Source organism: Sminthopsis crassicaudata, chromosome X, assembly GCF_048593235.1.
Source record: "Sminthopsis crassicaudata isolate SCR6 chromosome X, ASM4859323v1, whole genome shotgun sequence".
Classification (NCBI taxonomy): Eukaryota; Metazoa; Chordata; class Mammalia; order Dasyuromorphia; family Dasyuridae; genus Sminthopsis; species Sminthopsis crassicaudata.
The window spans coordinates 71,963,681-71,985,329 of NC_133623.1; the positions used below are offsets into that span (position 1 = coordinate 71,963,681).

A 21,649-nucleotide genomic window follows, 5' to 3' on the forward strand; every position below is an offset into this window, starting at 1 on the left:
AAAATGTTGGGCTTTAATAAACCCAAAGAGGGGATTGTGGAGAAAATAATTAATGAAAATGTTGGGCTTTAATAAACCCAAAGAAGGGATTGTGGAGAAAATAATTATTTATCCTTTATTAACACTATTGAATCTAGCTTTATGTGGCTAGAAAATTATCTAGTCCAAAAACTTATTGTAGAAATCAGGCTGACCTCAGAGATATGCTCCAGGGACCCTAGATGGTTATAAAGAAATCTTGTTTTGAATCTGATCAGGTCTTGTTTTGGATACACTCAAAGCTTATATTTTGGGGAAGGGAAGGAGGGAGATGGAAAGAGGGAGGGAGAGATTTTCTCCATCATGATTTTGATATATCGCTAGTCAACATAAGGAATTAAAAAGGAATTTGGGGGAGTTTTGTAGAAGCCACAAATGACTTGAGAAGACCAGCAGATGACACAAAGTTTCAAAACTCAGAAATGCATAAAATATACATATAATATTGTAAAATATAGACTATGATCAAATATTTATGCCAAATTTTATAACAATATATTCTAAACACCTTATAGAAGAAAAAGGAAAAAAAAATCAGACTTCTTTTCTGGCACAAAGGAAGGGCCAAAAATATTTACATGGATTTTCTAGATCGTGGAATGCCCCTCGGTAATGGAGAAGGGATAATTTGTACTTGGTTAAATGAAACTAAGGTGCTAATTACTGAAGGAATAGTGGAGGAAAACTCAGCAAAAAAGGGGTTCAAGCAGATAGCATTAGAAAAGGGATATTCCAACACTTCAGAGCTATCCCTAAAACCCCTGAGAAGGAGATGTAACCTGCCTCACACTGAAAGAGGGGCAAGAATATTTGCTATACATATAATGCTAGCTCTTGGTTTTCAACTTATCATATTAAATAAAGGTCCATTAATTCCTATGTTTTCTTATATTTTTAGGAGAAAATAGTTTTGCATTTTGTCAAAAACTTTTTTTTGCATCTGCTAACATTACTATCACATTTTTGTTATGTTGTTATTAATATGTTATGATTATATTTATATTTTCCCTCATATTGAATGAACACTGTATTCCTGGAGTAAATCCAACCTGGACATAGTGTATGATCTTTGTGATATGTAGTTGTACTCACTTTGCTAACATTTTACTTAAATATTTTCCTCAGCATTCATTAGAGATATTGGTCTATTGTTGTCTTTCTCATTTTGATTCTTCTTGGTTTAAATGAGAACATTAGGTTCTTGATGAATCTAGTTATATCATATAAGGTATGTGATAGGAACTTTTCTCATTCTTTTTGCAAATAGTTTAAATAATAATAGAATGATTTATTCTTTGAATTTTTAGTAGAATTCACTAGTAAATTCATCTTGTCCTGGTTTTTTATTTTAACATGGGGGGGGTCCATTTACAGCTTGTTCAATTTCTTTTTCTGAAATTGAGCTACCTAAATTTTGTCACTCTTCTTTTAATCTGTCCATCGTATATTTCATTAATATTCATCTACATTGTTTCAGTTATCAGTTTTATGGGCATATAGTTGGGCAAAACCGTTTCTAATAAGTTACTTCTTTATCATTTCTTGTGAATTCTCCTTTTTCATTTTTGATAATGGTGATTTTATCAAATTAGCTAATGGTTTGTTTTATTGGACTCCCTTTCTCCCCAAATAGTTCTTACTTTTGTATTAATTCAATTATTCAGGTTTGGGTATTTTTTTCTTTTAATCTTGTTAAACTTTGAGTTTCAGAATTTTTCTTCTGCTGTTTAGTTGGAGTTTTGTTCATTTCCTATGTGTTGTTGTAGCTGTTAATTTGCATACTTAATTCATTGATCACTTCTTTCTTCAATTCATTGATCAGCTCTTTCTTTTGTTTATGAAAGTCTTTAAAAATGTAAACTTTCCCCAAGGACTACATGTTTAAAATGTTCCTATATTGCCTCATTATTGTCATTTTCTTTGATAAAATTATCTACTGTTTCTAAGATTAGCTCTTTTACCTGCCAGTCCTTTCAGATGAACTTATTTGGCCTTTTTTACTCCTTTCTTTAATGGAACTTTATTAAATATGATTTTATTTCCTAAGAAATGTGTTTACCTTTTTGCTTTTATGTATTTGTATCTGAGGATTTTATGTTCTAATACATGGTCAATTTTTGTAAGGGCGACATAAACAACTGAAATATATATATATATATATATATATATATATATATATATATATATATATATATATATATATATATATACAAAAAAAAAACCTTTCATTTCCCATTATTATAATTTTATTATTTGTATCTTCATGTAAATTGTTTAATTTTATCTTTATATATCTAGATGTAATACCATTTGGTGCATATATTTAAGTATTGCCATTAATTATTGTCTATGGTACTGTTCAGTATAATATAGTTTTCCTGTTTATCTTCTTGGCTATTGCCTTATCTGATATTATGATTGCCACCCTTGCTTTTTCAAGTTTAGTTGAGGCATAATAGATTTGGCTCCAACTCCTTATTGTAACTCTATGAGTATTTATGTATCAAGTGTATTTCTTCTCAACATGTTGGATTTTTATTTCTAATCCATTTTATATCTTCTTTCATTTTCATTCATGTAAGCTCATCCCATCCCCATCCACAGTTATGATCAAGAATTGTGTAATTCCCTCCCCACTGTTCTGTTTTACCTTTTTTTCCTCCCCATTTCCTCACAAAGAAGAGGGTGATGAAAGAGGAGTGTATTTAGCATTAGTGCCTCCATACTCCTGGCCCTCTTCTCTTCTCCATCCTATGAGATTTTGGTCTATGTTCTCTCATAAGTTCACCACAAGTCACCCAATGGAAGACACCCATACACATATATACAAATACACACAAACATATGAGACAGGGAGACAGAAAAAAAATATGATGAACAAGCTCGATAGGTTACTCATCCTAATGTATAACAGTCTAAACAATAAGAATTCATCTACTTGGTCTTTGCTATATGAAATCTTGAAAAATGATGGATGTCATTTAGGAAGCTCTAAAATGTTCTGGGACTCAGTGCAGTCAGCCCTATGTCGCCTGAAAATAGGAGCATCTAGAAGTTGTTTAGTCATTTCATTTGTGTCCAATTCCTTGTTGACCCCAGGTTGGGGTTTTCTTGGCAGATATATTGGAGTGATTGGCCATTTCCTTTTCCAGCTCATTTTTACAGATGAGGAAACTGAGGCAAAGAGGGTGAAGTGACGTGTTCAGGGCCACACAGCTAAGTGTCTGAGACTAGGTTTTCTAAGTTCAGTGCAATGCCACCTAGCTGCCTTTCTGAAAGACTTTATGCTTTACAGGGAATCTACCACTTGGACTGAGCTGCATCTCCTCAGTGACAAAGGCAAACATCTCCTGATCTCCTGTGTTATGAACAAATTGATACGAATAATCTGAGGTGAAAAGGGTTTGTCACATCTTTCAAAGGTCTTCTATGATTTTGACACACACACATGGGAGACCTATTGCAATTCCTGAAATTCCAGCACCCACAAAAGTCCTATCTCTCACCTGACTTCCTTTACTTTGATTTCCTTCCACCCTCATGGGCCTGGGCACCTCTACATGTAAAATTCGAATCAATCCAATAGAAGTTTATTAAATGCCTCCTACATATAGGGGACGTTGTGCAAAGCGAAAATGCAATGATCCCCTCAAGGAGCTTACATTGCAGAGAGGGAGGATGTACAAGAAATAAGGAAATATAAAGCATGACAAGTGATTTCAGGGGAGGAGCAAATACTAACAGAACAGTCCCAAGTAGAAGGCAGCACTTGACCCATGTTTTGAAAGAATCAGAGATAAAAAGAGAAAGTATTCTAGATATGGGAGACAGTTTGTGAAAAGGGAGCAAAATTTAGAAAACAATGGAAAGATAAGTGAGAGCCAGAATGTGGAAAAACGTTAATATCTGGCACCCGGGTTTGTATTTTATCCTAGAAGCAACAGAAAGCCACTGGAAATTTCTGAATAGGGTTGATAGGATCAGATGTTTTAGGAAATCCAGTTTAGGAGTTGGGGAAGGTGAACTGTAATAGCCTAGGTAAGAGAATTGAACTATGGGAGTGAGAAAGAGAGAAACACAGAGAAAGAAAAAGAAACAGAAGGAGAGAGAAGGAAAGGAATAAAGAGAGAGAGAGAGAGAAAGAGAGAGAGAGAGAGAGAGAGAGAGAGAGAGAGAGAAAGAGACAGAGAGAGATGGAAAGAGACAGAAATAGACAGACAACAGAGAAATGGAGACACAGAGACAAGAAAGAGAGAAATGTAGATGTAAAACCAAGGAAATTTAGTAACTGCTGATTGGACTTGGGGAAGGGAAAAGAAATAATTAAGGATGATTTCCAAGTTGCAAACCTAAGTTATAGGGGGTTAGTAATGTTCTCAACTGATTTAAGAAGGTATTCCTCCTCACAAAAGAGAAATGGGAACTACTGGGGCAGAAAATTATATGCAGAAGCAATAACTATATTGAATGTTTTGCTTGAATTATTTTTTTATTCTGTAACTCCACCCAAGGCAGATTTGGCAATTCACTGAAGGACAGCTTATGGCATTGAGTATGGATACATGGAGGGAGAGGTTACTTCTGTGGTGAGAGATATATGAATCCTGAACAAGTGAGAGACTGAAGAGAAAAAAAGAAATAGAATTTTCAGAAAACAAGGAAAGGCCCAGACTTTTGAATGACAGGAGTCCTCAGAGTTGTGAACCTACAGGGAAAGCTGATCCTCCTCCACTCCACCATTGGCCCCAAAATTGCTAAGAAGAGACTTTTCTGGTGAGTTCCTTCTCTCCTTGGTTGAACTAAAAAAATAGACGACAGAGAAAAACAGAGCCAGTGGCAGAGAAATGGAGACAGAGACAGGCACAGAGAATCTCTCTCTTGACTTGAAGAGTCCAAAGTATGTATAATATCAAAGTAGGTATTATCATTTTGGTCTGGGATAGAATCTTTTCCCCTCCAGAACAAGTGGCTAAAGTGGGTTTTATTCTGAACTCAAAAGAACATTGCACCTTTAGACTATAAATATCATTATCATCAATAATTTTAACCACACTACTCCTCTTGAAGTTGAGAACAAAGGAAAGCTCAGTCATCTCCCTCCTGCTCCATCCAAAGATAGAAACCATCATTTTCCTTGGAAATGTGGAACGGAGCTTCCCAGCTCTTCTCTACTGAACTATACTCCTGAAATGTGGACTATCTCGGTTCCTATGGGCCAAATTTTAGACCATCACATGAACTAATCAAAATCAATATTATACTGTTGTTACAAGGAAACATTCAATCTGGACTGTGGAGTGAGGCACTATTTCCAAAAACGAGTAATGGAAAAGAACATCAATGAAATTGTTTGTTTAAGAAAAGAGGAAGGAGGTTCAATGGAGTTGTGTTATGGGGCCCCTGGCTCCTGAAGACACCAGAAGAGTTATCCAGCCTCCTCGAGAGCTGGGACAGTGTTTCCCTTTTCTTTTTGTATTTCTGGTGCTTAGCACAGTCCCTGGCACCTAGCAGATATTCAATAAACTTAATAAAGTTTCTTGAATAATTGTTTATTGATATTCTTCTCTGTTCTCCTAATACGCCAATCTAATCAAGGTACTCTGCTCAATGTCCTCTGAACAGGCAGTGCCTTGGTTCAATCCATTGCCACAGCCTGGAATGTCCCCCTACTCTTCTATCCTGCTCCCACCTCCTCCATGAAGCCTTTTCCATCAACCTCAGGCCACACCGATCTCTCTTTTCCTCTGCTATTCACTGAGGGTATTTGGTATTTCCTTATATGTCACCTTGTATTGTTGCTTAACTAGACTGAGTTCATGAGGACAGAAAGGGCGGCCTCTTCTTATCCAGTAACCACAAATATCAGGGCGGCAGGTGTAACGAGCCTTAAATGTTCATCAATCAGTTTATACTCACTAAATATTTACAGTGGTCCTACACTTCACATTAAAAATACAAAGACAAAAGTGAACGGTCTCTGCCCTCAAGGAGCCTCTATTCTAATGGGGGGAAACATGTGCATTTATAAATATAAATATAATTTATGGAAAATGAATATAAGGCAGTTTGGGGAAGGAGGTCAGTAGTACCTGAGGAGAGCAGGAAAGGCTTTGTGCAAAGCCTTGAAGGGAACTAGGGATTCTGATGGGACGGCTCAGAGAACCAGAGTGCACAGAGCATGAGTTCAAACACTGCCTCAGACACTTGTTAGCTGTGTGACACTTAACCCTATTTGCTTTAATTTCCTCATCTAGAAAGTGAACTGGAGAAAGACATGGCAAATCACTCCAGTGTCTTTGCCAAGAAAATCTTGAATAGGATCATAAAGAGTTGGACTGAAGAATGACTGAACAACATCAACAAGGGATTCCAGCGGCCATAGATGAAAAGGGGGAGTAACCCAGGCATGTGGGGCAAAGCAATTCAGAGGCATAGAGCCATACGGAGCATCACATGTAAGGAATAGCAAGTAGGTCAGTGTAGACGGTGTGTGGAAGAGTCATTAAGCATTTATTAAGTGTCAGGATATATGCTAAAAGTTGAGGATTCAAAAAGGCAAAAACAAAAAAAACAAAACAAAACAAAAAACAAAACAAAACAAAACCAGTCTCTACTCTTAAAGAGCTCACATTCAAAAAGGAAAAGACTGTATAAAAATAATTATGTACAAATGATATATACAGAACAAATTGGAAAAAATCAAGACAGGGAGGGAGGGACTTGAAAGAAGCCAGAGAAGCCAGGAGGTGGAGATGAATAGGGAGAGTCTTCCAGGTGTGGGGGCCAGCCAGGAGTAATGCAAAAGATGCAACGGCCAGGACTGTCACTGGATCAAAAAAATTCTGGGGGGTAGAGGAAGGAATAAAAATGTAAGAAGACTAGAAAGAGCAAAGTAGCAGGTTATAAAGGGCTTTGAATATGATATAGAGGAAGGTAATCGGGAACCACTGGAGTTTATTGTGTTGGGAGGTGCCATTGTCAGACTTGTGCTCTAGGAAAATCACAGGGATGACTGAATGGATGATGAATTGGAATGGGGAAATATTTGAGGTAGGTAGATCCTCTCACGTGCTATTACAATAGACCAGGTTTGAGGATGAGGGCAGTGTTGATGGAAAGGAGGGGCAGAGCTGGAGTATTTAAAAAAATATATTGAAAAGATGAATTTGACAGGCCTCGGCAACAGCTCGGATCTGGGGCAGGGGACTAGAGATTAAAGAGTCCAAATTTCAAACCTGAAAGACTGGAAGGATTTTGGTACCCTCAACGATAACTGGGAAGTTAGGAAGCGGGGAAAGATTATGGACAATTTAAGTTATCTAAAAGACATCCAATTTGAGATGTCCAGTAGGGAGCTGGAGATGGGAGCTTGGAGGCCAGGAGAAGTCAGAGCTGGATAAGCGGATCTGGGCATCATCAGCAGAGAGATGCTAATTGAATCTATGGAAGCTGATGGGATCACCAAATGAAATTGTCTAGAGGGAATAGAGAAGAGGGCCTAAGAGAGAGCCCTGTAGGACACTCTTGGGTGAAGATTCAGCAATGGAGACTGAGAAGGAAATAGTCAGATAGGCATGAGAAGCACCAGAATAATAGTATCAAAGAGAAATGGATGATTGGTCAGTGTCAAAGGTTGCAGAAAGGTCAAGAAGCATAAGGACTGAGAAAAGGTCAAGAGATTTGATGATTAAGAAATCATTAGGAATTTTGGAAAGAGCGGTTTAGATTGCATAATGAAATCTGAAGCCAGATGGTAGTTAGGAGTATGAGGAAAAGGAATAGAAGCACCAACTTTAGACAGCCTTCTTAAACAGGTTAGCCCCCAAAGTGAAGCAGGATATGGCACTTGATATGATGATATGGCTAGTGATCATGGATGGCTCGAGGAAGTTTTCTGAGGATGGCTGCTACATGGTCATGTTGGTAGGAAGTTGAAGAAGCAGACAATAGATGGAGAGTGATTAATGATCAGTGAGAGAACGGTAATGTTAAAAGGGGGCAATCTGCTAGAGAAGATAAGAACAGTAGGATCACTCACGCATGGAGAGGCTTTTGCCTTGGCAAGGAGAAAGGCCACCTCATTTTGAGACACGAAGAAGATGGTGGCAGAAGGTATCTGATATGATTTGAGGAGGAGGGAGAAGAGGTATCTCTTGGAAGAATGGTCTCTTTTTTTCAGTAAAACATGAGGCAAGGTTCTCAGCTGAGAGAACCTTGGTGGGAGCCAATGGAAGCCATGGGAAGTTGGAGAAAGAATGAAAAGATTTGGAAGAGCCACCGTGGTAAATGGGATAATGAATTAATTAGGGAGGGGCAACAGGTTATGTAGTATAAATTTGTAGTGGGCCCAGATAAATGGGGTTTTGTAATTCTCTCCAGATTCCTTCAGGGTACATGTGTAAAATTAGAGAAGACAATTAGAGTAATCCAAGACTGAGATTTGGCAGAGCAAGATCACTGATAGCCTAAGGAGATAAGGGAGGGTCATGTAGAGGGGTGTGTGTGTGTGTGTGTGTGTGTGTGTGTGTGTGTGTGTGTGTGTATGTGTTTTATAGTCCTGGTTTTTTAAGACTATCAGTACTTAGTTTACTTTTTCTTCTTTTTTTTAATTGTTTTGTTTATGAATCATGTTAGGAGAGAAAAATCAGAACAAAAGGAGTAAATCATGAGAGGAAAAAAAAGCAAATATAGTACGTGTTGATTTACATTCAATGTCCACAGTTCTCTTTTTAGATGCATATGGCGTTTTCTCTCCAAAATTTATTGAGATTTCCTTGGATCACTGAGCTTTGAAGCAGAACAAAGTCTTTCATAGTTGATCAGGTGATCCAGAGTTGAATTGATTTATAATGGATCAAGATGGCGCAGGGGGCTAGTAGCTAGTATAGGGGTAATGGGGCCAGGAGTTTGGAAGTCGTGGTGTACAGAAAGGCAGAGGGTGAAGTGGAATGATCATAAGTTGAGATCAAATAAAAGATGTAAGAACACAGGAAAGGTAGAAGGGAGAGCAGTGATAAAGAGCTTTAAATGCCAAAGAGAGGAGTTTATATATGATCTTGAAAGTAATAAGGAAAACATTGGAGTTTCAGTGGGAAGGATGAGACAGTAAGACCTTTGCTTTAGAAATATCTCTTTGGCAGCTGTGTGAAAGATGGATTAGACGCTGAAAGCAGGGAAAATGAAGAGATAGTATTGCTAGAGAAGGCAAGCAGCGTGAGGGCCTGAATTAGAGTAGTGGTTGGCTAAGTGGACAGGAGAAGACATCCCCAAGAAATATTTTGGAGAAAGAAGCAACATAAATTAGCAATGAATTGGGCAGTAATATGGTACAATGGATAGAGAGCTGGAAGTGGAATCAGGAAGACCTGAGGTCTTCCTGGGTGATCCTAACAAAGTCACCTCACTTCTGTTCGCCTCAGTTGCTCCGTCTTTAAAATGGAGATAACACTTACCTCTCAGGGTTGTTTTGGGGATCAAATGAGATGAAAGCATTTAGCACATAATAAGCATGTTATAAATGTTAGCTGTTATTGTTGCTGTTACTTTTATATTTATTATTATTATTATTATTATTATTATTATTATTGGCATATGTGGGGGATGGATAAATCACTGAGGATTGCCTAGAAGTTAAACCTGGGAAATTGGGAGGGTAGTTATGGCCTTGACAATAATAGTTCAGAAGAATGGTGTATTCACCATTAGTTCTGTTTAGACATTTGAGATGCACACTAGAAGGATATCCAGCTCCAGATGTCCAGAAGGTGATTGGCGATGAGAGTGTATAGCTCAGGGAAACCAGTACTGGACTTGTAAATCAAGAATTGTCTATATGGTGACAATAACCTATACCACTCAAGTGAGTGCAATTAGGCGCGTGGGCTCCATAGTTACTATTTATATTTTCTGCTGCCTGTGGTTGAGTGCCTCTTGTAACTAGAATTCATTGCCTTCCATAGAGAGCTGTAACGGAAGTGTACTAGAGTGTAGGACGCTCAAGTGGTCTGGCCAGAGTTGCACTCGTCTCGGTGCCATTTAACAGTTTCATTGGTGACTTGAGTAAAGAAGTAGACGTGCAGATGTTACAGAGCTAGAAGGAAACAGATCTCAACATGCTAAAATGTTGGGCCAAATCGAATATATTTATTTGGGTCAAAAGTCATCATCACAAGTATAAGTTGGAAGAGGCATGAATGGGTAGCCAGCAATACATATGAGAAAGATCTGGGGTCTCAGTGGATTGCAAACTCAATATGAGTCAATAGGTGGCATGGTAACCCCAAAGGCTCATTTTGAAAGGTTCCATGGAGAGGCATTGTGTCCAATGGGAGAGGAGTGCTAGCCCCACTGAACCCTAGTCAGCCCTGGGTAGACGTCTGGAATCTTATTTGCTAGTTCTTGGAGTGTCCTGAAGAGTCTCAAGGTCATTCTATTTACTAAAATCAATGGAAAGAATTGAGAATGATGAGCCGGGAGAAGCCGTAGGATGGACATAAGAGTTCTCAGTTTGTTGAAGGGATATCACAGGGAGGAGGAACAGAACCAGGATCAATAGGGAAGAAATTACTGGGGTCATGGGTAGTCGGTTCCCCCTCACTAGATAAGTTCAAGCAAAACCTGGAGGGCCACTGTTAAAGATGTTGTAGAAGAGATGCTTGGTCACATATGGACTTTTATTGACCTCAATGATGTTTGAAGTCTCTTCCAACTCAGATTCTGAAAGCCCTTCCTCTCTCTCAGAGTCAATTTCGTCATGTCCGGAGTAATGCTGGTCCTCTTTTCCCCGAGGTACCTTAAAACCTTGACTATAAAACCCCAGATGTAAAGGTAGGGAGAGGGCAACTCAGGCATTGTGGCCTTGACTACTCCGTCTCCTGCGGGTAGAGATATACATGGGTTGGATCTCATCCCAGCTCTGGGCTTCGGTGGCAAAACACTCGAGGAGCTCCTGAGCCCTGTGAAGAAAGACCATGACTAGTGTGTAAACATCTCCCTCAGCAGAATGGGCAGCTTTGGGCTCATCATTAAAATATTGGCGGTACAGGTTGCTGAGGCTGTAGCTCTTCTTGCTGTGGCTCGCCCTGGTGCTATGGTGGTGGCCTTTATCCAGGCCCTTCAGTGCAGGGAGTGTGTCAAGGCAGAGGGTGCCGTCAGGCATGTCTGCACCCAGGCGCTGCAGCTCAGTCCGAAGGAGGGGAAAATCGTAGTCGAAACCATTGTGGGCGACCAGGCAGATGGGTGATTCCTGCCGCTTGAGGAATTCCTGAAGGGCTTTGATAACAGTTCTATCAAAGCCTGGTTTATGGTTGTTGGTCAGGTTTTGGTTACTCAGGCCTGTGATCTCTGAAGCCTTTGGGGTAAAGTCCCGCTCAGGGCACATGCACAGGGTCAGTTTATCTAGGACTCGAGGCAGCTGAAGGGTCCCTGACTCATCCTTTTCTGGGTGCTCCAGAGAAAAGCGATGGATGGCAAACAGAGAGATCTCAGCAATTTCGGGATGGACATTGGGAAGGCCAGTGGCCTCCAAGTCTAGGAAGATGAAAGTTTCACACCTTGGTTCAGCCATTGGGACGAATACAGCACAGCTAGAGTATGTTCAAAAAAAAAGCTTATTAAAAATTAATTTGAAATGAATTAAAATTTCAATTAAGAGACCTGGTTCTGCTACCCGTCCTTATTGAGCGATCTCTTCCAGTTGCAAAAAATAAAAAATTCTCCGTGTTCACCGTTTCCCTTCTGCTCCCTTTATTTTCCCCTTGAATGCTCTGATTCTCCTCCTCTTTTGTTTTTTTTCAAAATCCTCAGAATCCTATTTATTCTTCAGGACTCAGCTCAAATCCCACCTCCACAAGGAGGTCTTTAGCAGCTACTGGAGTCCTCAAGTATCTCTACCTCCTCAGGAGGGCCAGAAACATATAGTGGGTCATTAATCAGTTCTCAAATTGCTTTATGTGTAATAATTGGGTCCCTCCAGCCCAATTAGAGGCTCTTTGAGGGCAAGGACTAGTTCATTTGGATCTTGGAGCTGCCAGCACCTTGGACACTGCTGTGCACATGGGAGGTCTGTTGCTTCCTTGAATTTTTCAGTGACCACATGGCACACCTATGGACCAGCCATGGTATACATTTAAGAATTCGAAAATGCTTGTTGATTCAATGATCAAGGAAACAAGACGCATTTATTAAGCACCTATGTATACTGAAATACATGTACAAGGGAGATAGTCCTTGTCCTCAAGCAGCACTTCTACAGGAGCTTGGGAATTTGCAGATAAGTAGAGGTTGCAGACAAAAGAAATAAATGCAAAAGGATGGTGAGGGAAGAAGGGATTTTGATTGTGAAGATGACCATCAACTCAAAAAACAAAACAAAACAAAACAAAACAAAAAAAACCTGGGACACAGAGAGGAGATAATTTGCCCAAAGTCCTATAACTAAGGAATGGCAGAGTCTACATTGCTAGTCACAGAAAGAGCCCTGTATAGACTCATCTCTTTCCAGGGGTCCTTATTTCCTTAACCCAGTAGTCCTTAAACTTTTTAAACAGGGGGCCAGTTCCCTGTCCCTCAGACTGTTGGAGGCTGGACTATAGTAAAAGCAAAAGCTCACACTCTGTCTCCGCCCCTCAGCCCATTTGCCAGAACCCGGTGGGCTGCATCTGGCCCTCAGGCCGTGGTTTGAGACCTCCTGCCTTAACCTGCCTGACATGGTTGAAGAAGCATCCGTTGGGAGTCCCCAATAGCACATAGTAGGGCAGGATCTTCCTCAGCAAAATGTTCTGAAGTCAGAATTCAGTGGCAGAGGTACTTTAATACCATTAATACCACACAGACCAACCAAAAGACACTCCTACAACATCAGTAGTCCCCGGATCATATTGTGAGAACTACTACTCAACCCTTTATCACTATGCAAGGAGCTTGGGTGTTGAGAAAGAAACTGAATGCCTTCAGAACTTGTTCCCCCGTGTCTGAGTTGGCCATTGAGTTTACTGTGGCTCCTGAGTGGGTGTAAAATATGGGACACTCCACTTGGGATAAGTGGGAGTGGCTCAATCTTTCCCATGACTCAGCTGGTTTAGAGACGCCTATAACTGACCTCTGGAAGTTTACTCAAATGGAGGCTTCTTTGGAAGGGAAGAGTAACTCTAACTCTTTCTCACCAGATAGATTACAAGTTCTCATTGCCTGGGGTTGTCTTCTAGCCCACCAGTGATAAAGAGCTACCACCAAGTCTGGAAGGGAGGGAATAGAGATGGCGAATGACTTAAGAAGAATCATATTCCATCACTTGCTTCTACAATCAGCCCTAATGCATGACACATGCTGGTGTCACTGCCACAGTGAAGACAAGTCACAATTTCCAATGAAGTGGAAAGATCACACTGCTTGCGCTTCAGTTCTCTATTTCTCCGCCTCCCTTCTTCTTCCCCCCTCACTTCCTTAAACCCTTAAAAACAAACAAACAAAAAAAACCAGTCACATAGTATACCATTCATCATTGAAGAGCCAATGAAAATGCACCAAAACCTCTTGCACTTGACCATCTGTATCCCTCCAGGAGAAAGACTGCAATAACCAACACACTGAACTACAGAAACTCATTTTTCCTCATTGAAGATACAACAGGTGTTCCCAGAAGCCAAGGCTGAAAGCCGGGCCTACTGTGTAAAGGGAAGCCTCAAGAGTAAACTTCAAATTCCACTGCTGACTCACTGCAGTGCCCCAGGCAATAAAATGGTTTGCCCACCTGGGACTGTGGCCAAGTTTCACCCACAAAGAGTATGGCTCCAGAAATGAAAGGCACTTAAGAAAAAGGATCCCTAGGACAGTCAATGGCTCACCGTCAAGGAGACGTTGTGTGAGTGTTGATTAGAAAAACTGGAATCTCTGACCCCAAATGCTTCCACTGGCTTAAATCCCTATGGCAGTTAAATTGGAATAGCTGAGAATACAGATAAATTTGACTTGCTGAAAATGCACATGATCAAATGGGAGGAGGAAAGAGGATGGGAAAAGGCTCAGGAGAAGCCACACCAAAAAATGAACATTTCCAATACCCTGGCCAGTTCTGATATTTAAGATACTTTTAGTGCTAGTTGTAAGAGTTGTAAATTCACAGATCTGGAAGGGACCTTAGAAGTAGTTTAGTCCAAATCCCTGAGTGTCAGTTCCTCATCACATCATAGACCTGACAGGGACTTTAGCAACCAAATCCCTCATTTTACAGGAAAGGACACTGAGGCACAGGAAAAAAAAAGGAAATGACTTATCCAAGGTATCAAAGTAAAAGCTCTCAAAATCTAAGAACTATTTCCTTTAAATACATACATGTTACAAGTTGATTAATGCCATCGCTAAATTAAATCTATCCCAAATATGGACATGGGCAAGGAGATGAACTGAAAGCCAGTTGGAAAAAAGGGGAATTGCAGACTCTTCACTTCCCCAGGGGGGTTTGAGGGAAGTGGAAGTAGTAGTTTTCTTTTAAAGCATCCCCAAACATTTCACACCCAGCTAGCGGATAAAGCCCTAATCTGAAATCATAGGATTATAGAGTTCGAGAATAGAAGGAAATCAAGGCTCACCTATAAAAAATGACTTGGCAAAGGCCACCCAAGTAGCAGAGCTGGGATGGGAAGACACGTCTCCTGACTCCTAATCCTGTGTTCTCTCCGCTACACTAGCCTTCAAGCTCTAGTAAGAAGCCCTGGATTCAAAGCCAGATCTGCCACTTCCTACCCACTTGAATGCCCCTTCTGGGCCTCAGTTTCTTCCCTTGGAAAATGAAAAAATTGGACTAGACAGCTTCTGAGCGCCCTTCTAACTCCAGAACTGATGACATCCCAGTTTCAAAGGACTATTAAGAAGGAAACATCTATTTCTCATTGAAGGCTACTCCTACTTACAGAAAGTGGCTCCTCAGAAATCTTCCCTTGAAGAAGGAGAGATTTAAAACCCTGGGAGCTAACCAGCAACTAAGACAGAGATAAATTCGTCACCCACATGCTTCCTAAAGTGGAGAAGGACTTACCAATGGAAGAATATTCTGCTGACTTTGTCCTTGTAAAGCAATTCTTGGAATTGGTTTATAGGGACAAGTTCAGGGAAGTCTTATAGCGATTGGCTGCTTGGCCACACCCCATGCGTCATCACCAGCAGAATCTCTTGGGAAATTTCGTCTTTAAAAGACATCCTGAATACCAGTGCTTCAGGAATGGCAGCTGGGCCACCCCTTTGTTTTTATTTAAATAAGCTCTTTCTGACTCTCAAGGAGGATATGCAGGAAATGCTAATATGGTTTGGAAAGGAACATGCCCTGTTATCAGATGAAAACTCAAGTATGGCCTAACGTATTGAAAATGATGAAATATTAAAAGTGCTCATTAAGGAGGTCTAACTGTGGCACTGACTAGCCATGTGACCTTACATAGGTCTTTTTTACTCTCTGACTAGCCATGTGACCTTACATAGGTCTTTTTTACTCTCTGACTAGCCATGTGACCTTACATAGGTCTTTTTTACTCTCTGACTAGCCATGTGACCTTACATAGGTCTTTTTCACTCTCTGAGCCTGAGTTGGACTTACCGTCAAATGAAAGGATTGGAGGAACCAGAGAATATCAGAGTTAGAGAAGATATATCTGAGGCCATGGCATGAGGCAATGGCTGTCCAGGCTTCAACAGAAGAACTCCAGGGATGAGCAAATTGCTTCTCTTTAAGGTTGCCCATTTCTCCTTGATAATGTTTTTTCTTCACCTTCTGCGTCCTTTATGACTTCTATTCATTGGTCTTAGTTTTGGGGCAAGCAGAACAAGCCTAGTCCAAATTCCAACAGCTCTTCCGTAATGTTTGGCGACTCTTCTCATAGCCCCACATCTTATCTTCTCCATGCTAAACATCCCCAATTCCTTCAGCCAGTTGTTGTCAGAGGGCATGGCTTCCAGTTTCCTCATCTGAAATGAGTTCTTAAGGGTCGCTGCCAGCTCACAAAAAAAAGGGCTACATCCTATTTGACTCTAGAAAGGTATCACAAAGGCAATTCAGTCTTTGAAATCAAAATACAGAAGAGACTAGGGGTGGGGAGGAAGCAATTTCCTGTAGAGGGCCTAGGTATGTGACCAGAGGTCACACCTCAGCCAGAAAAGCAGAGCAGTTCCATGGGAAGAAGGTAGGATAGAGAGTCCCCATTTAAAATCCTTGATTTGATGATGAACAAGCCCCTTACAGAAAGGCCTGGAAAGATTTACAGAAACTGATGCTGAGCCAAACAAGCAGAAGCAGGAAAACATTGTACACAGCAAGAATGTGTGATGATCGATTATGAAAGGCTTGGTTCTTCTCAGTGGTTCAGTGAGCCAAAGGAATTCCTATAGACTATGGACAGAAAAAGGCCTCTGCAACTAGAGAAAGAATTAAGGAGACTGAATGTAAATCAACATATGCTATATTCACTTCTCTTTTCTGTTTTTTCTTTCTTCCCATGTTTTTTTTTCCCATTTGCTTTGATTTTTCTTTCCCAACATAATTCATAAAACGATGTGTATTAAAAATAAACTAAAAAAAATTAATAAAATAAAATCCCTAGTTTGACACCCAGAGCTTTGCCACCAGCTTTATGGCTTTGGACAAATTTGTTTGCTCATCTGTAAAATGGGGGCATTAGTCTATCTGATGTGGTTAGTGGCAGTGCAGAGAGTTGTGGGAACCCCTCTTTGGTCAGTGCAGGTTCAACGTGAAAGAATTCATGAACCCGAAATATTAGACAGGCAAAAAAGGAAGTTTATTGTTGGCACTGCAGAAGTCAGCTTTTGCTAGGAAGTCCTGGCAGAGAGATAAAGGCCCTAGCAGAGAGATAAACAGAGGTGTTAACACTGAGAAGAGAATGTTTTCTCAGCCGGCAGGGGTCCTGACAGGCAGCTGTGCCAAGGAGAGAGAGAAGGTTCCTTGGCATGGCATGCCCTGCTTTTAGGCCTCTGCAAATGACGAGTTTAAAATTGCGTGTTTTTAGAAGGAATCTGAGACAGAGGTTTCCACAGAATGAGATTACCTCAATGTTGTCAATTGTCCCCAGGCCTAGATTTCTGGTTGAATGAGACCACTTACTGGGAGTGGTCCTGAGCCAATTTTCAACTCAATAGAGGGTACAGTTAGTCCCACCAAGATAACAGAATGAAACCACTATCTTGATTCCCAGAAGAGGGCCTCTCCCAGAGGAAAGTTTCTCAAGAGTTCAAGGAGAGTTTCTAGCCCCCCAAAGTCAGGGCAGTTTCAGGGTTCCCCCCATCATATCCAAGCACATTGTCTACACTAAGATATTAGGCCAACCTAAGCTATTTTTCCTCTTTCCTGGATGGATCTTAAAGCCAGTTACTTCCTAGACTTGGTTCCCCATTTATAAATCACTCAATCAACCAACAAGCATTTATTAAGCATCTACTAGGGGCCAGGCATTGTACCAAGTCCTGAAGATGCAGAAAAAGTTGAAACAACCCCTGCCTTCAAGTAGTTTACATTTTAAGGGGAGGAAGACAACATGCAACTAGATACAGATACAGATTGTTGTTATCGGTGGTGGTGATGGTGGTCTTTCATTTTAAAGGGGATCAATGATATCATCAAGTCAGGCGGAGTTTCACGAAGTCATCCGCTCCTTTCTTCCAGAGTCACTGAAATCCAATGGCAAGACAAAAGTCAGGACGATTTTCCATGTCCTAGTAATTAGTAAATATTTGATTTGTATATCTATTTTATATACCTATATAGTTAGGGTGATGTAAAAATTCTTATATACAGAGGTTACAAGTGGAAAAAAGTTTAAGAAACCCTGCCCTGGAGGACCAAGGAAAGCCTCTCTTAGGTAGAAAAAATGGTTCTTGATGAAGATATCTGCTACCCAAAGGCATAATCACCTTTACAGATTAAGGCTGATTTTATTGGTATTGAGACCTCCCAAGGAAGGAAACTCTCTCTATTAATGCAGATCAGTACCATTTTTTTGCAACTTAGAGCCTTAGTGAGTTGAGCCATAGAGCAGAGGCATCAAATACAAAAGACTACACTTAAATGTAATTGGGAAGTATTTAAGAAAACAAATAAAAATACAATAAACCAGAGATAAGATTATATTTTTAAAATGCAGGCCAAATGGAGTCAGTAGAAATCCTTACATAGTGTGTTAGTGCTCCCCATTTCTATTTGAGTTTGACACCACTGGCCTCAAGCAGTTAAGAGGCTAAATGACCTGCCCAGGATCACACAGCTAGAAAGTGTCAGAGGCAGGACTTCCTGGTTTCAAGAGCAGCTCTCTACCCAATTACTGAACTGCTTCTCAACCAGTGTTAATGTAAAACAAGTACCCAGAAATGGCTTGAGAGAAGCATCATGGAAGTGAAATCTATGAAAAAATAGCATTTGAACAGGGGAAACAAGAGCAAGACCAGCCAAACTATTTACTGACAATGAATGTCCCACTTTATTTATTTATTTATTTGTTTGTTTGTTTATTTGTTTGTTCGTTTGTCCATTCATTCATTCATTTATTTAATTTTTATTGCGCCCACTGCTCCCCACTTCTCACCCAAAAGAGGGAAGAAGGATTCTCTTGCCTCTTCTTAAAGGGCACAGTTTAGTCCTGGAGCCTTGAAGGCTAGGGGAGAAGAGCCCTAGCTCTGGAAAGCCCAATCCAATTGGAAAGGTTTCAAACTCAGACCCCTATCACCTGACCATCAGCAGCCTTTCATTTTTGAGAGCTTCAATGGAATATTTTTGTCTACACTTATTCATAAAATCATCTACTTAGGCACAGATGGCTTCCCCGTTGAATTAGTACAGAGAAAACCCATATAATTTCAAGATACTAAGATACTGGATACCAAACATCTATAATTTTAAGGTTATGGGAACTCTTCCTATCTATGCATGTCACAACCCATCTATTCATTAGGCTTAAGTTTTGACTTGCCTAAGGCTGAGTACTTGCCTTTGACTGGCCCAACTTCCTACACTGGGTCAAGTGTCAAAGGCAGAATTTGAACTAGGTCAAAGCATTTTTGTGTGAGATTTGGCAGGGGAGCAGTTGGGATTAATGAGGTAGGACTACTGGGTAAGCAGAGTGGCCGTCTTCCACTCTGCCTGTACAAGCATGTCTACTCTCTTCGCATCATTCCCAACTTTCCATAAGATCCAGATCGTTTTTGTTTCATTCAGGAACTGTAACATGAACCAATCAAATATTTGAGCGTCTACTCCGTGCAAATAACTGGACTCGTTTGGGGAGAAGGACTACTCAAACTATGATTGTTGCTACTCATCTCAAAGTGCCTTTTTTTCAGGATGTATCCAAGATATTACGAGTTTGTTCCTGAGAATTTTGTAAATGCAAGTACCCTCCTCTCTCTGAAGGATGCAGCAAATGAATTCATCTTGCTTACTAGAGAATACACACCTGCAGACGCCCATTCACACATAGTGATAGTTATAATTGAGGCTAAAGCCCCCCACATCACGATCTTTGTGTACTGGGTGCTTATTCCCCCTTCTGTGCATTGCTATGTAGAAGAATCCCAAGGGGGAAAGCTCCAGTCACTTCCATGGGAGGACTTTTGATCCTGCCTTCAGAGTGGCACCCTGTTGGTAATGGCCATGTGAGTGAGAGGTGGAACTTCTTGGGAAGACGTATGTCCATAGTGATATCATGACCCCTATGCACATTGCTCTAATTGCATGTTTTTCTTTTGCTTTCACCCCTTGAAGTGGCCATAGTCTGACTAATTTTATCTCCATAGACATGGGTCACCCTGATCCTCAAATAGTACCCCAGGAAGCTAAAATCTTCCTATTAAGTTAGCCACCTTGAGCAGATGGGGGTTGAGAGGAGGCAGGACCCTAATTCTAAATTCGTTTAAATTATGAAAACTTATTAAGCCTTAGGTTTGGTGGAAGTGGAGGAGCAGGAGGAGGAAAAGACACACTGCTGTCTTAGAAGGGCCATAAAATTGAGTTGATAAGATAAGTTGACAAGATAAATATAAAATTACTTAAAACAGAACAAAAGTGACCGAGACTGGCTGGATCAGTCCCCTGGGACAGTTTAGGTGTGACAATGGGAAAAAATGATTCACTCCTAGGCCACTCAACAGTTAATAAAAAGACATTTCTTTAGTTTTTTCAGGAGGAGAGTCCACAAGGATAGGTGATGAGGACATCTGGAGTTGATTCAGCTAAGCTAAGTGTCCTGGTTTGTTGTCTATCATGATTCACCAACCAAGTGTCAGAGAGCCCCTCAGAGCTCCTCCTGGCCGCTTTGTACTCAGGTTGATAAGGACATGATATCAACAGTGAATTCCTCGGAAGCAACAAAGAACTAGATAGTGGATAGCTTTTAAGGAAAATTAGCCGAACTTGCACAAGGGGAGGGGTTAGGATATTGGAAGTTGATACTCAATATAAGTGAAAGAGCACCCAGCTTCTTCCCTTGATGAATTCAAGTGATTTACTCAAGTGAAATATATATATATCTGTGAGGCCTCTCTATAAACATACTCTTTATGATACAGGATGGCACTCTGGGAGGGGGAAAGGAAAGGGATAACTTGAAATAAAAATGGTGATTAAACAAAATAAAAACTATTAAAAAAACAAAAAAAGCTAGTTGGTGTAGTGGATAGAGCGCCAGCCCTGAAGTCAGGAGGAATTGAGTCCAAATTTGACATCAGACACTTAACATGGCCTAGCTGTGGGACCCTGGACAAGTCACTTAACCCTAATTGCCTCAGCAAAAATAAAAAAATAAAAAAAAAAGGAAAGGAAGAGACATGTAATCACCAGGGGTCAATATGGTTTCAACCAGAACAATACCAAACTCATTTCCTTTTTTGACAGGTTTCATAAACTAAGAAACTGTGAATACAGTTTGCCTAGATTTTTTTTTTAAACAAAGCTTCTGATAGTATCTCATCATAGTTTCGTGGAAAAAATGGAGAGATGTGGACTAGATGACACAATCAGACCAATTCAGAATGGGATGAATGTCTGGACTCAAAAAGTGACTGGTAATGAGGTCAGGACAAGAAGTGTCTGGTGGAATATCCTAGAGATTTGTGCTTGGTCTTGTACCGCTTAGCATTATTATCAGGATCTTCCTGATTCCAGGCCCAGAGATCTCTCTACTGCACTGCCTAGCTGTCTCAAATTTATAACACACTGGATGATGATCAGGATTCAAAAGAAACTGGAAAGACTTCGTCATTAGGCTGAAGCTAATAAAAGAAAATGAAGACATACTACACTCAGGTACAAAAAGTAAACACCACAAATATACAGGTGGGAGAGGCATGGATAAGCAGCAGTTGTTCTGAAAGGCTCAGGGACTTAGTGAAATGCAACATTTATGAGCAGTACAATATAGAAACCAAAAAAGCTCATGCAATTTTGTTCTGTGTTGGGAAGGACAGAGCTTCCAGGAAAGGGGAGGAGATATGCACACGTCACATCCATCAGACTGGCAAAGATGACAGGAAAGAAAAAGCGTAATTGTTCTAAGGTTTGTGGAAGGACGGGCACCCTAACGCCATGCTGATGGCAAGAGTGGACCTTCAAGCTACTTTG

The 21,649-nt window shown here is 40.4% G+C and overlaps 1 protein-coding gene across 2 annotated transcripts; it reads right to left on the minus strand.

The window, feature by feature from the left end:
- Positions 1-10,160: 10,160 nt before the first annotated feature.
- Positions 10,161-15,223, minus strand: TREX2 (three prime repair exonuclease 2). 2 transcript variants are annotated; one of them, XM_074278219.1, is made up of 2 exons: positions 15,074-15,223; positions 10,161-11,624 (listed from the first exon to the last, which is right to left on the minus strand). In XM_074278219.1, the coding sequence occupies exon 2, from the start codon at positions 11,603-11,605 to the stop codon at positions 10,883-10,885; it is 723 nt and encodes a 240-aa protein (XP_074134320.1). In that variant the 5' UTR covers positions 11,606-11,624; positions 15,074-15,223; the 3' UTR covers positions 10,161-10,882. The 2 variants fall into 2 exon arrangements, with proteins under 2 accessions (XP_074134320.1, XP_074134321.1); XM_074278220.1 differs by lacking the exon at positions 15,074-15,223 and adding an exon at positions 14,949-15,050.
- Positions 15,224-21,649: the final 6,426 nt, after the last annotated feature.

Bases quoted from the DNA above. Each gene is read 5' to 3' on its own strand.
- TREX2 (XM_074278219.1), bottom strand. From the start codon at position 11,605: ATGGCTGAACCAAGGTGTGAAACTTTCATCTTCCTAGACTTGGAGGCC.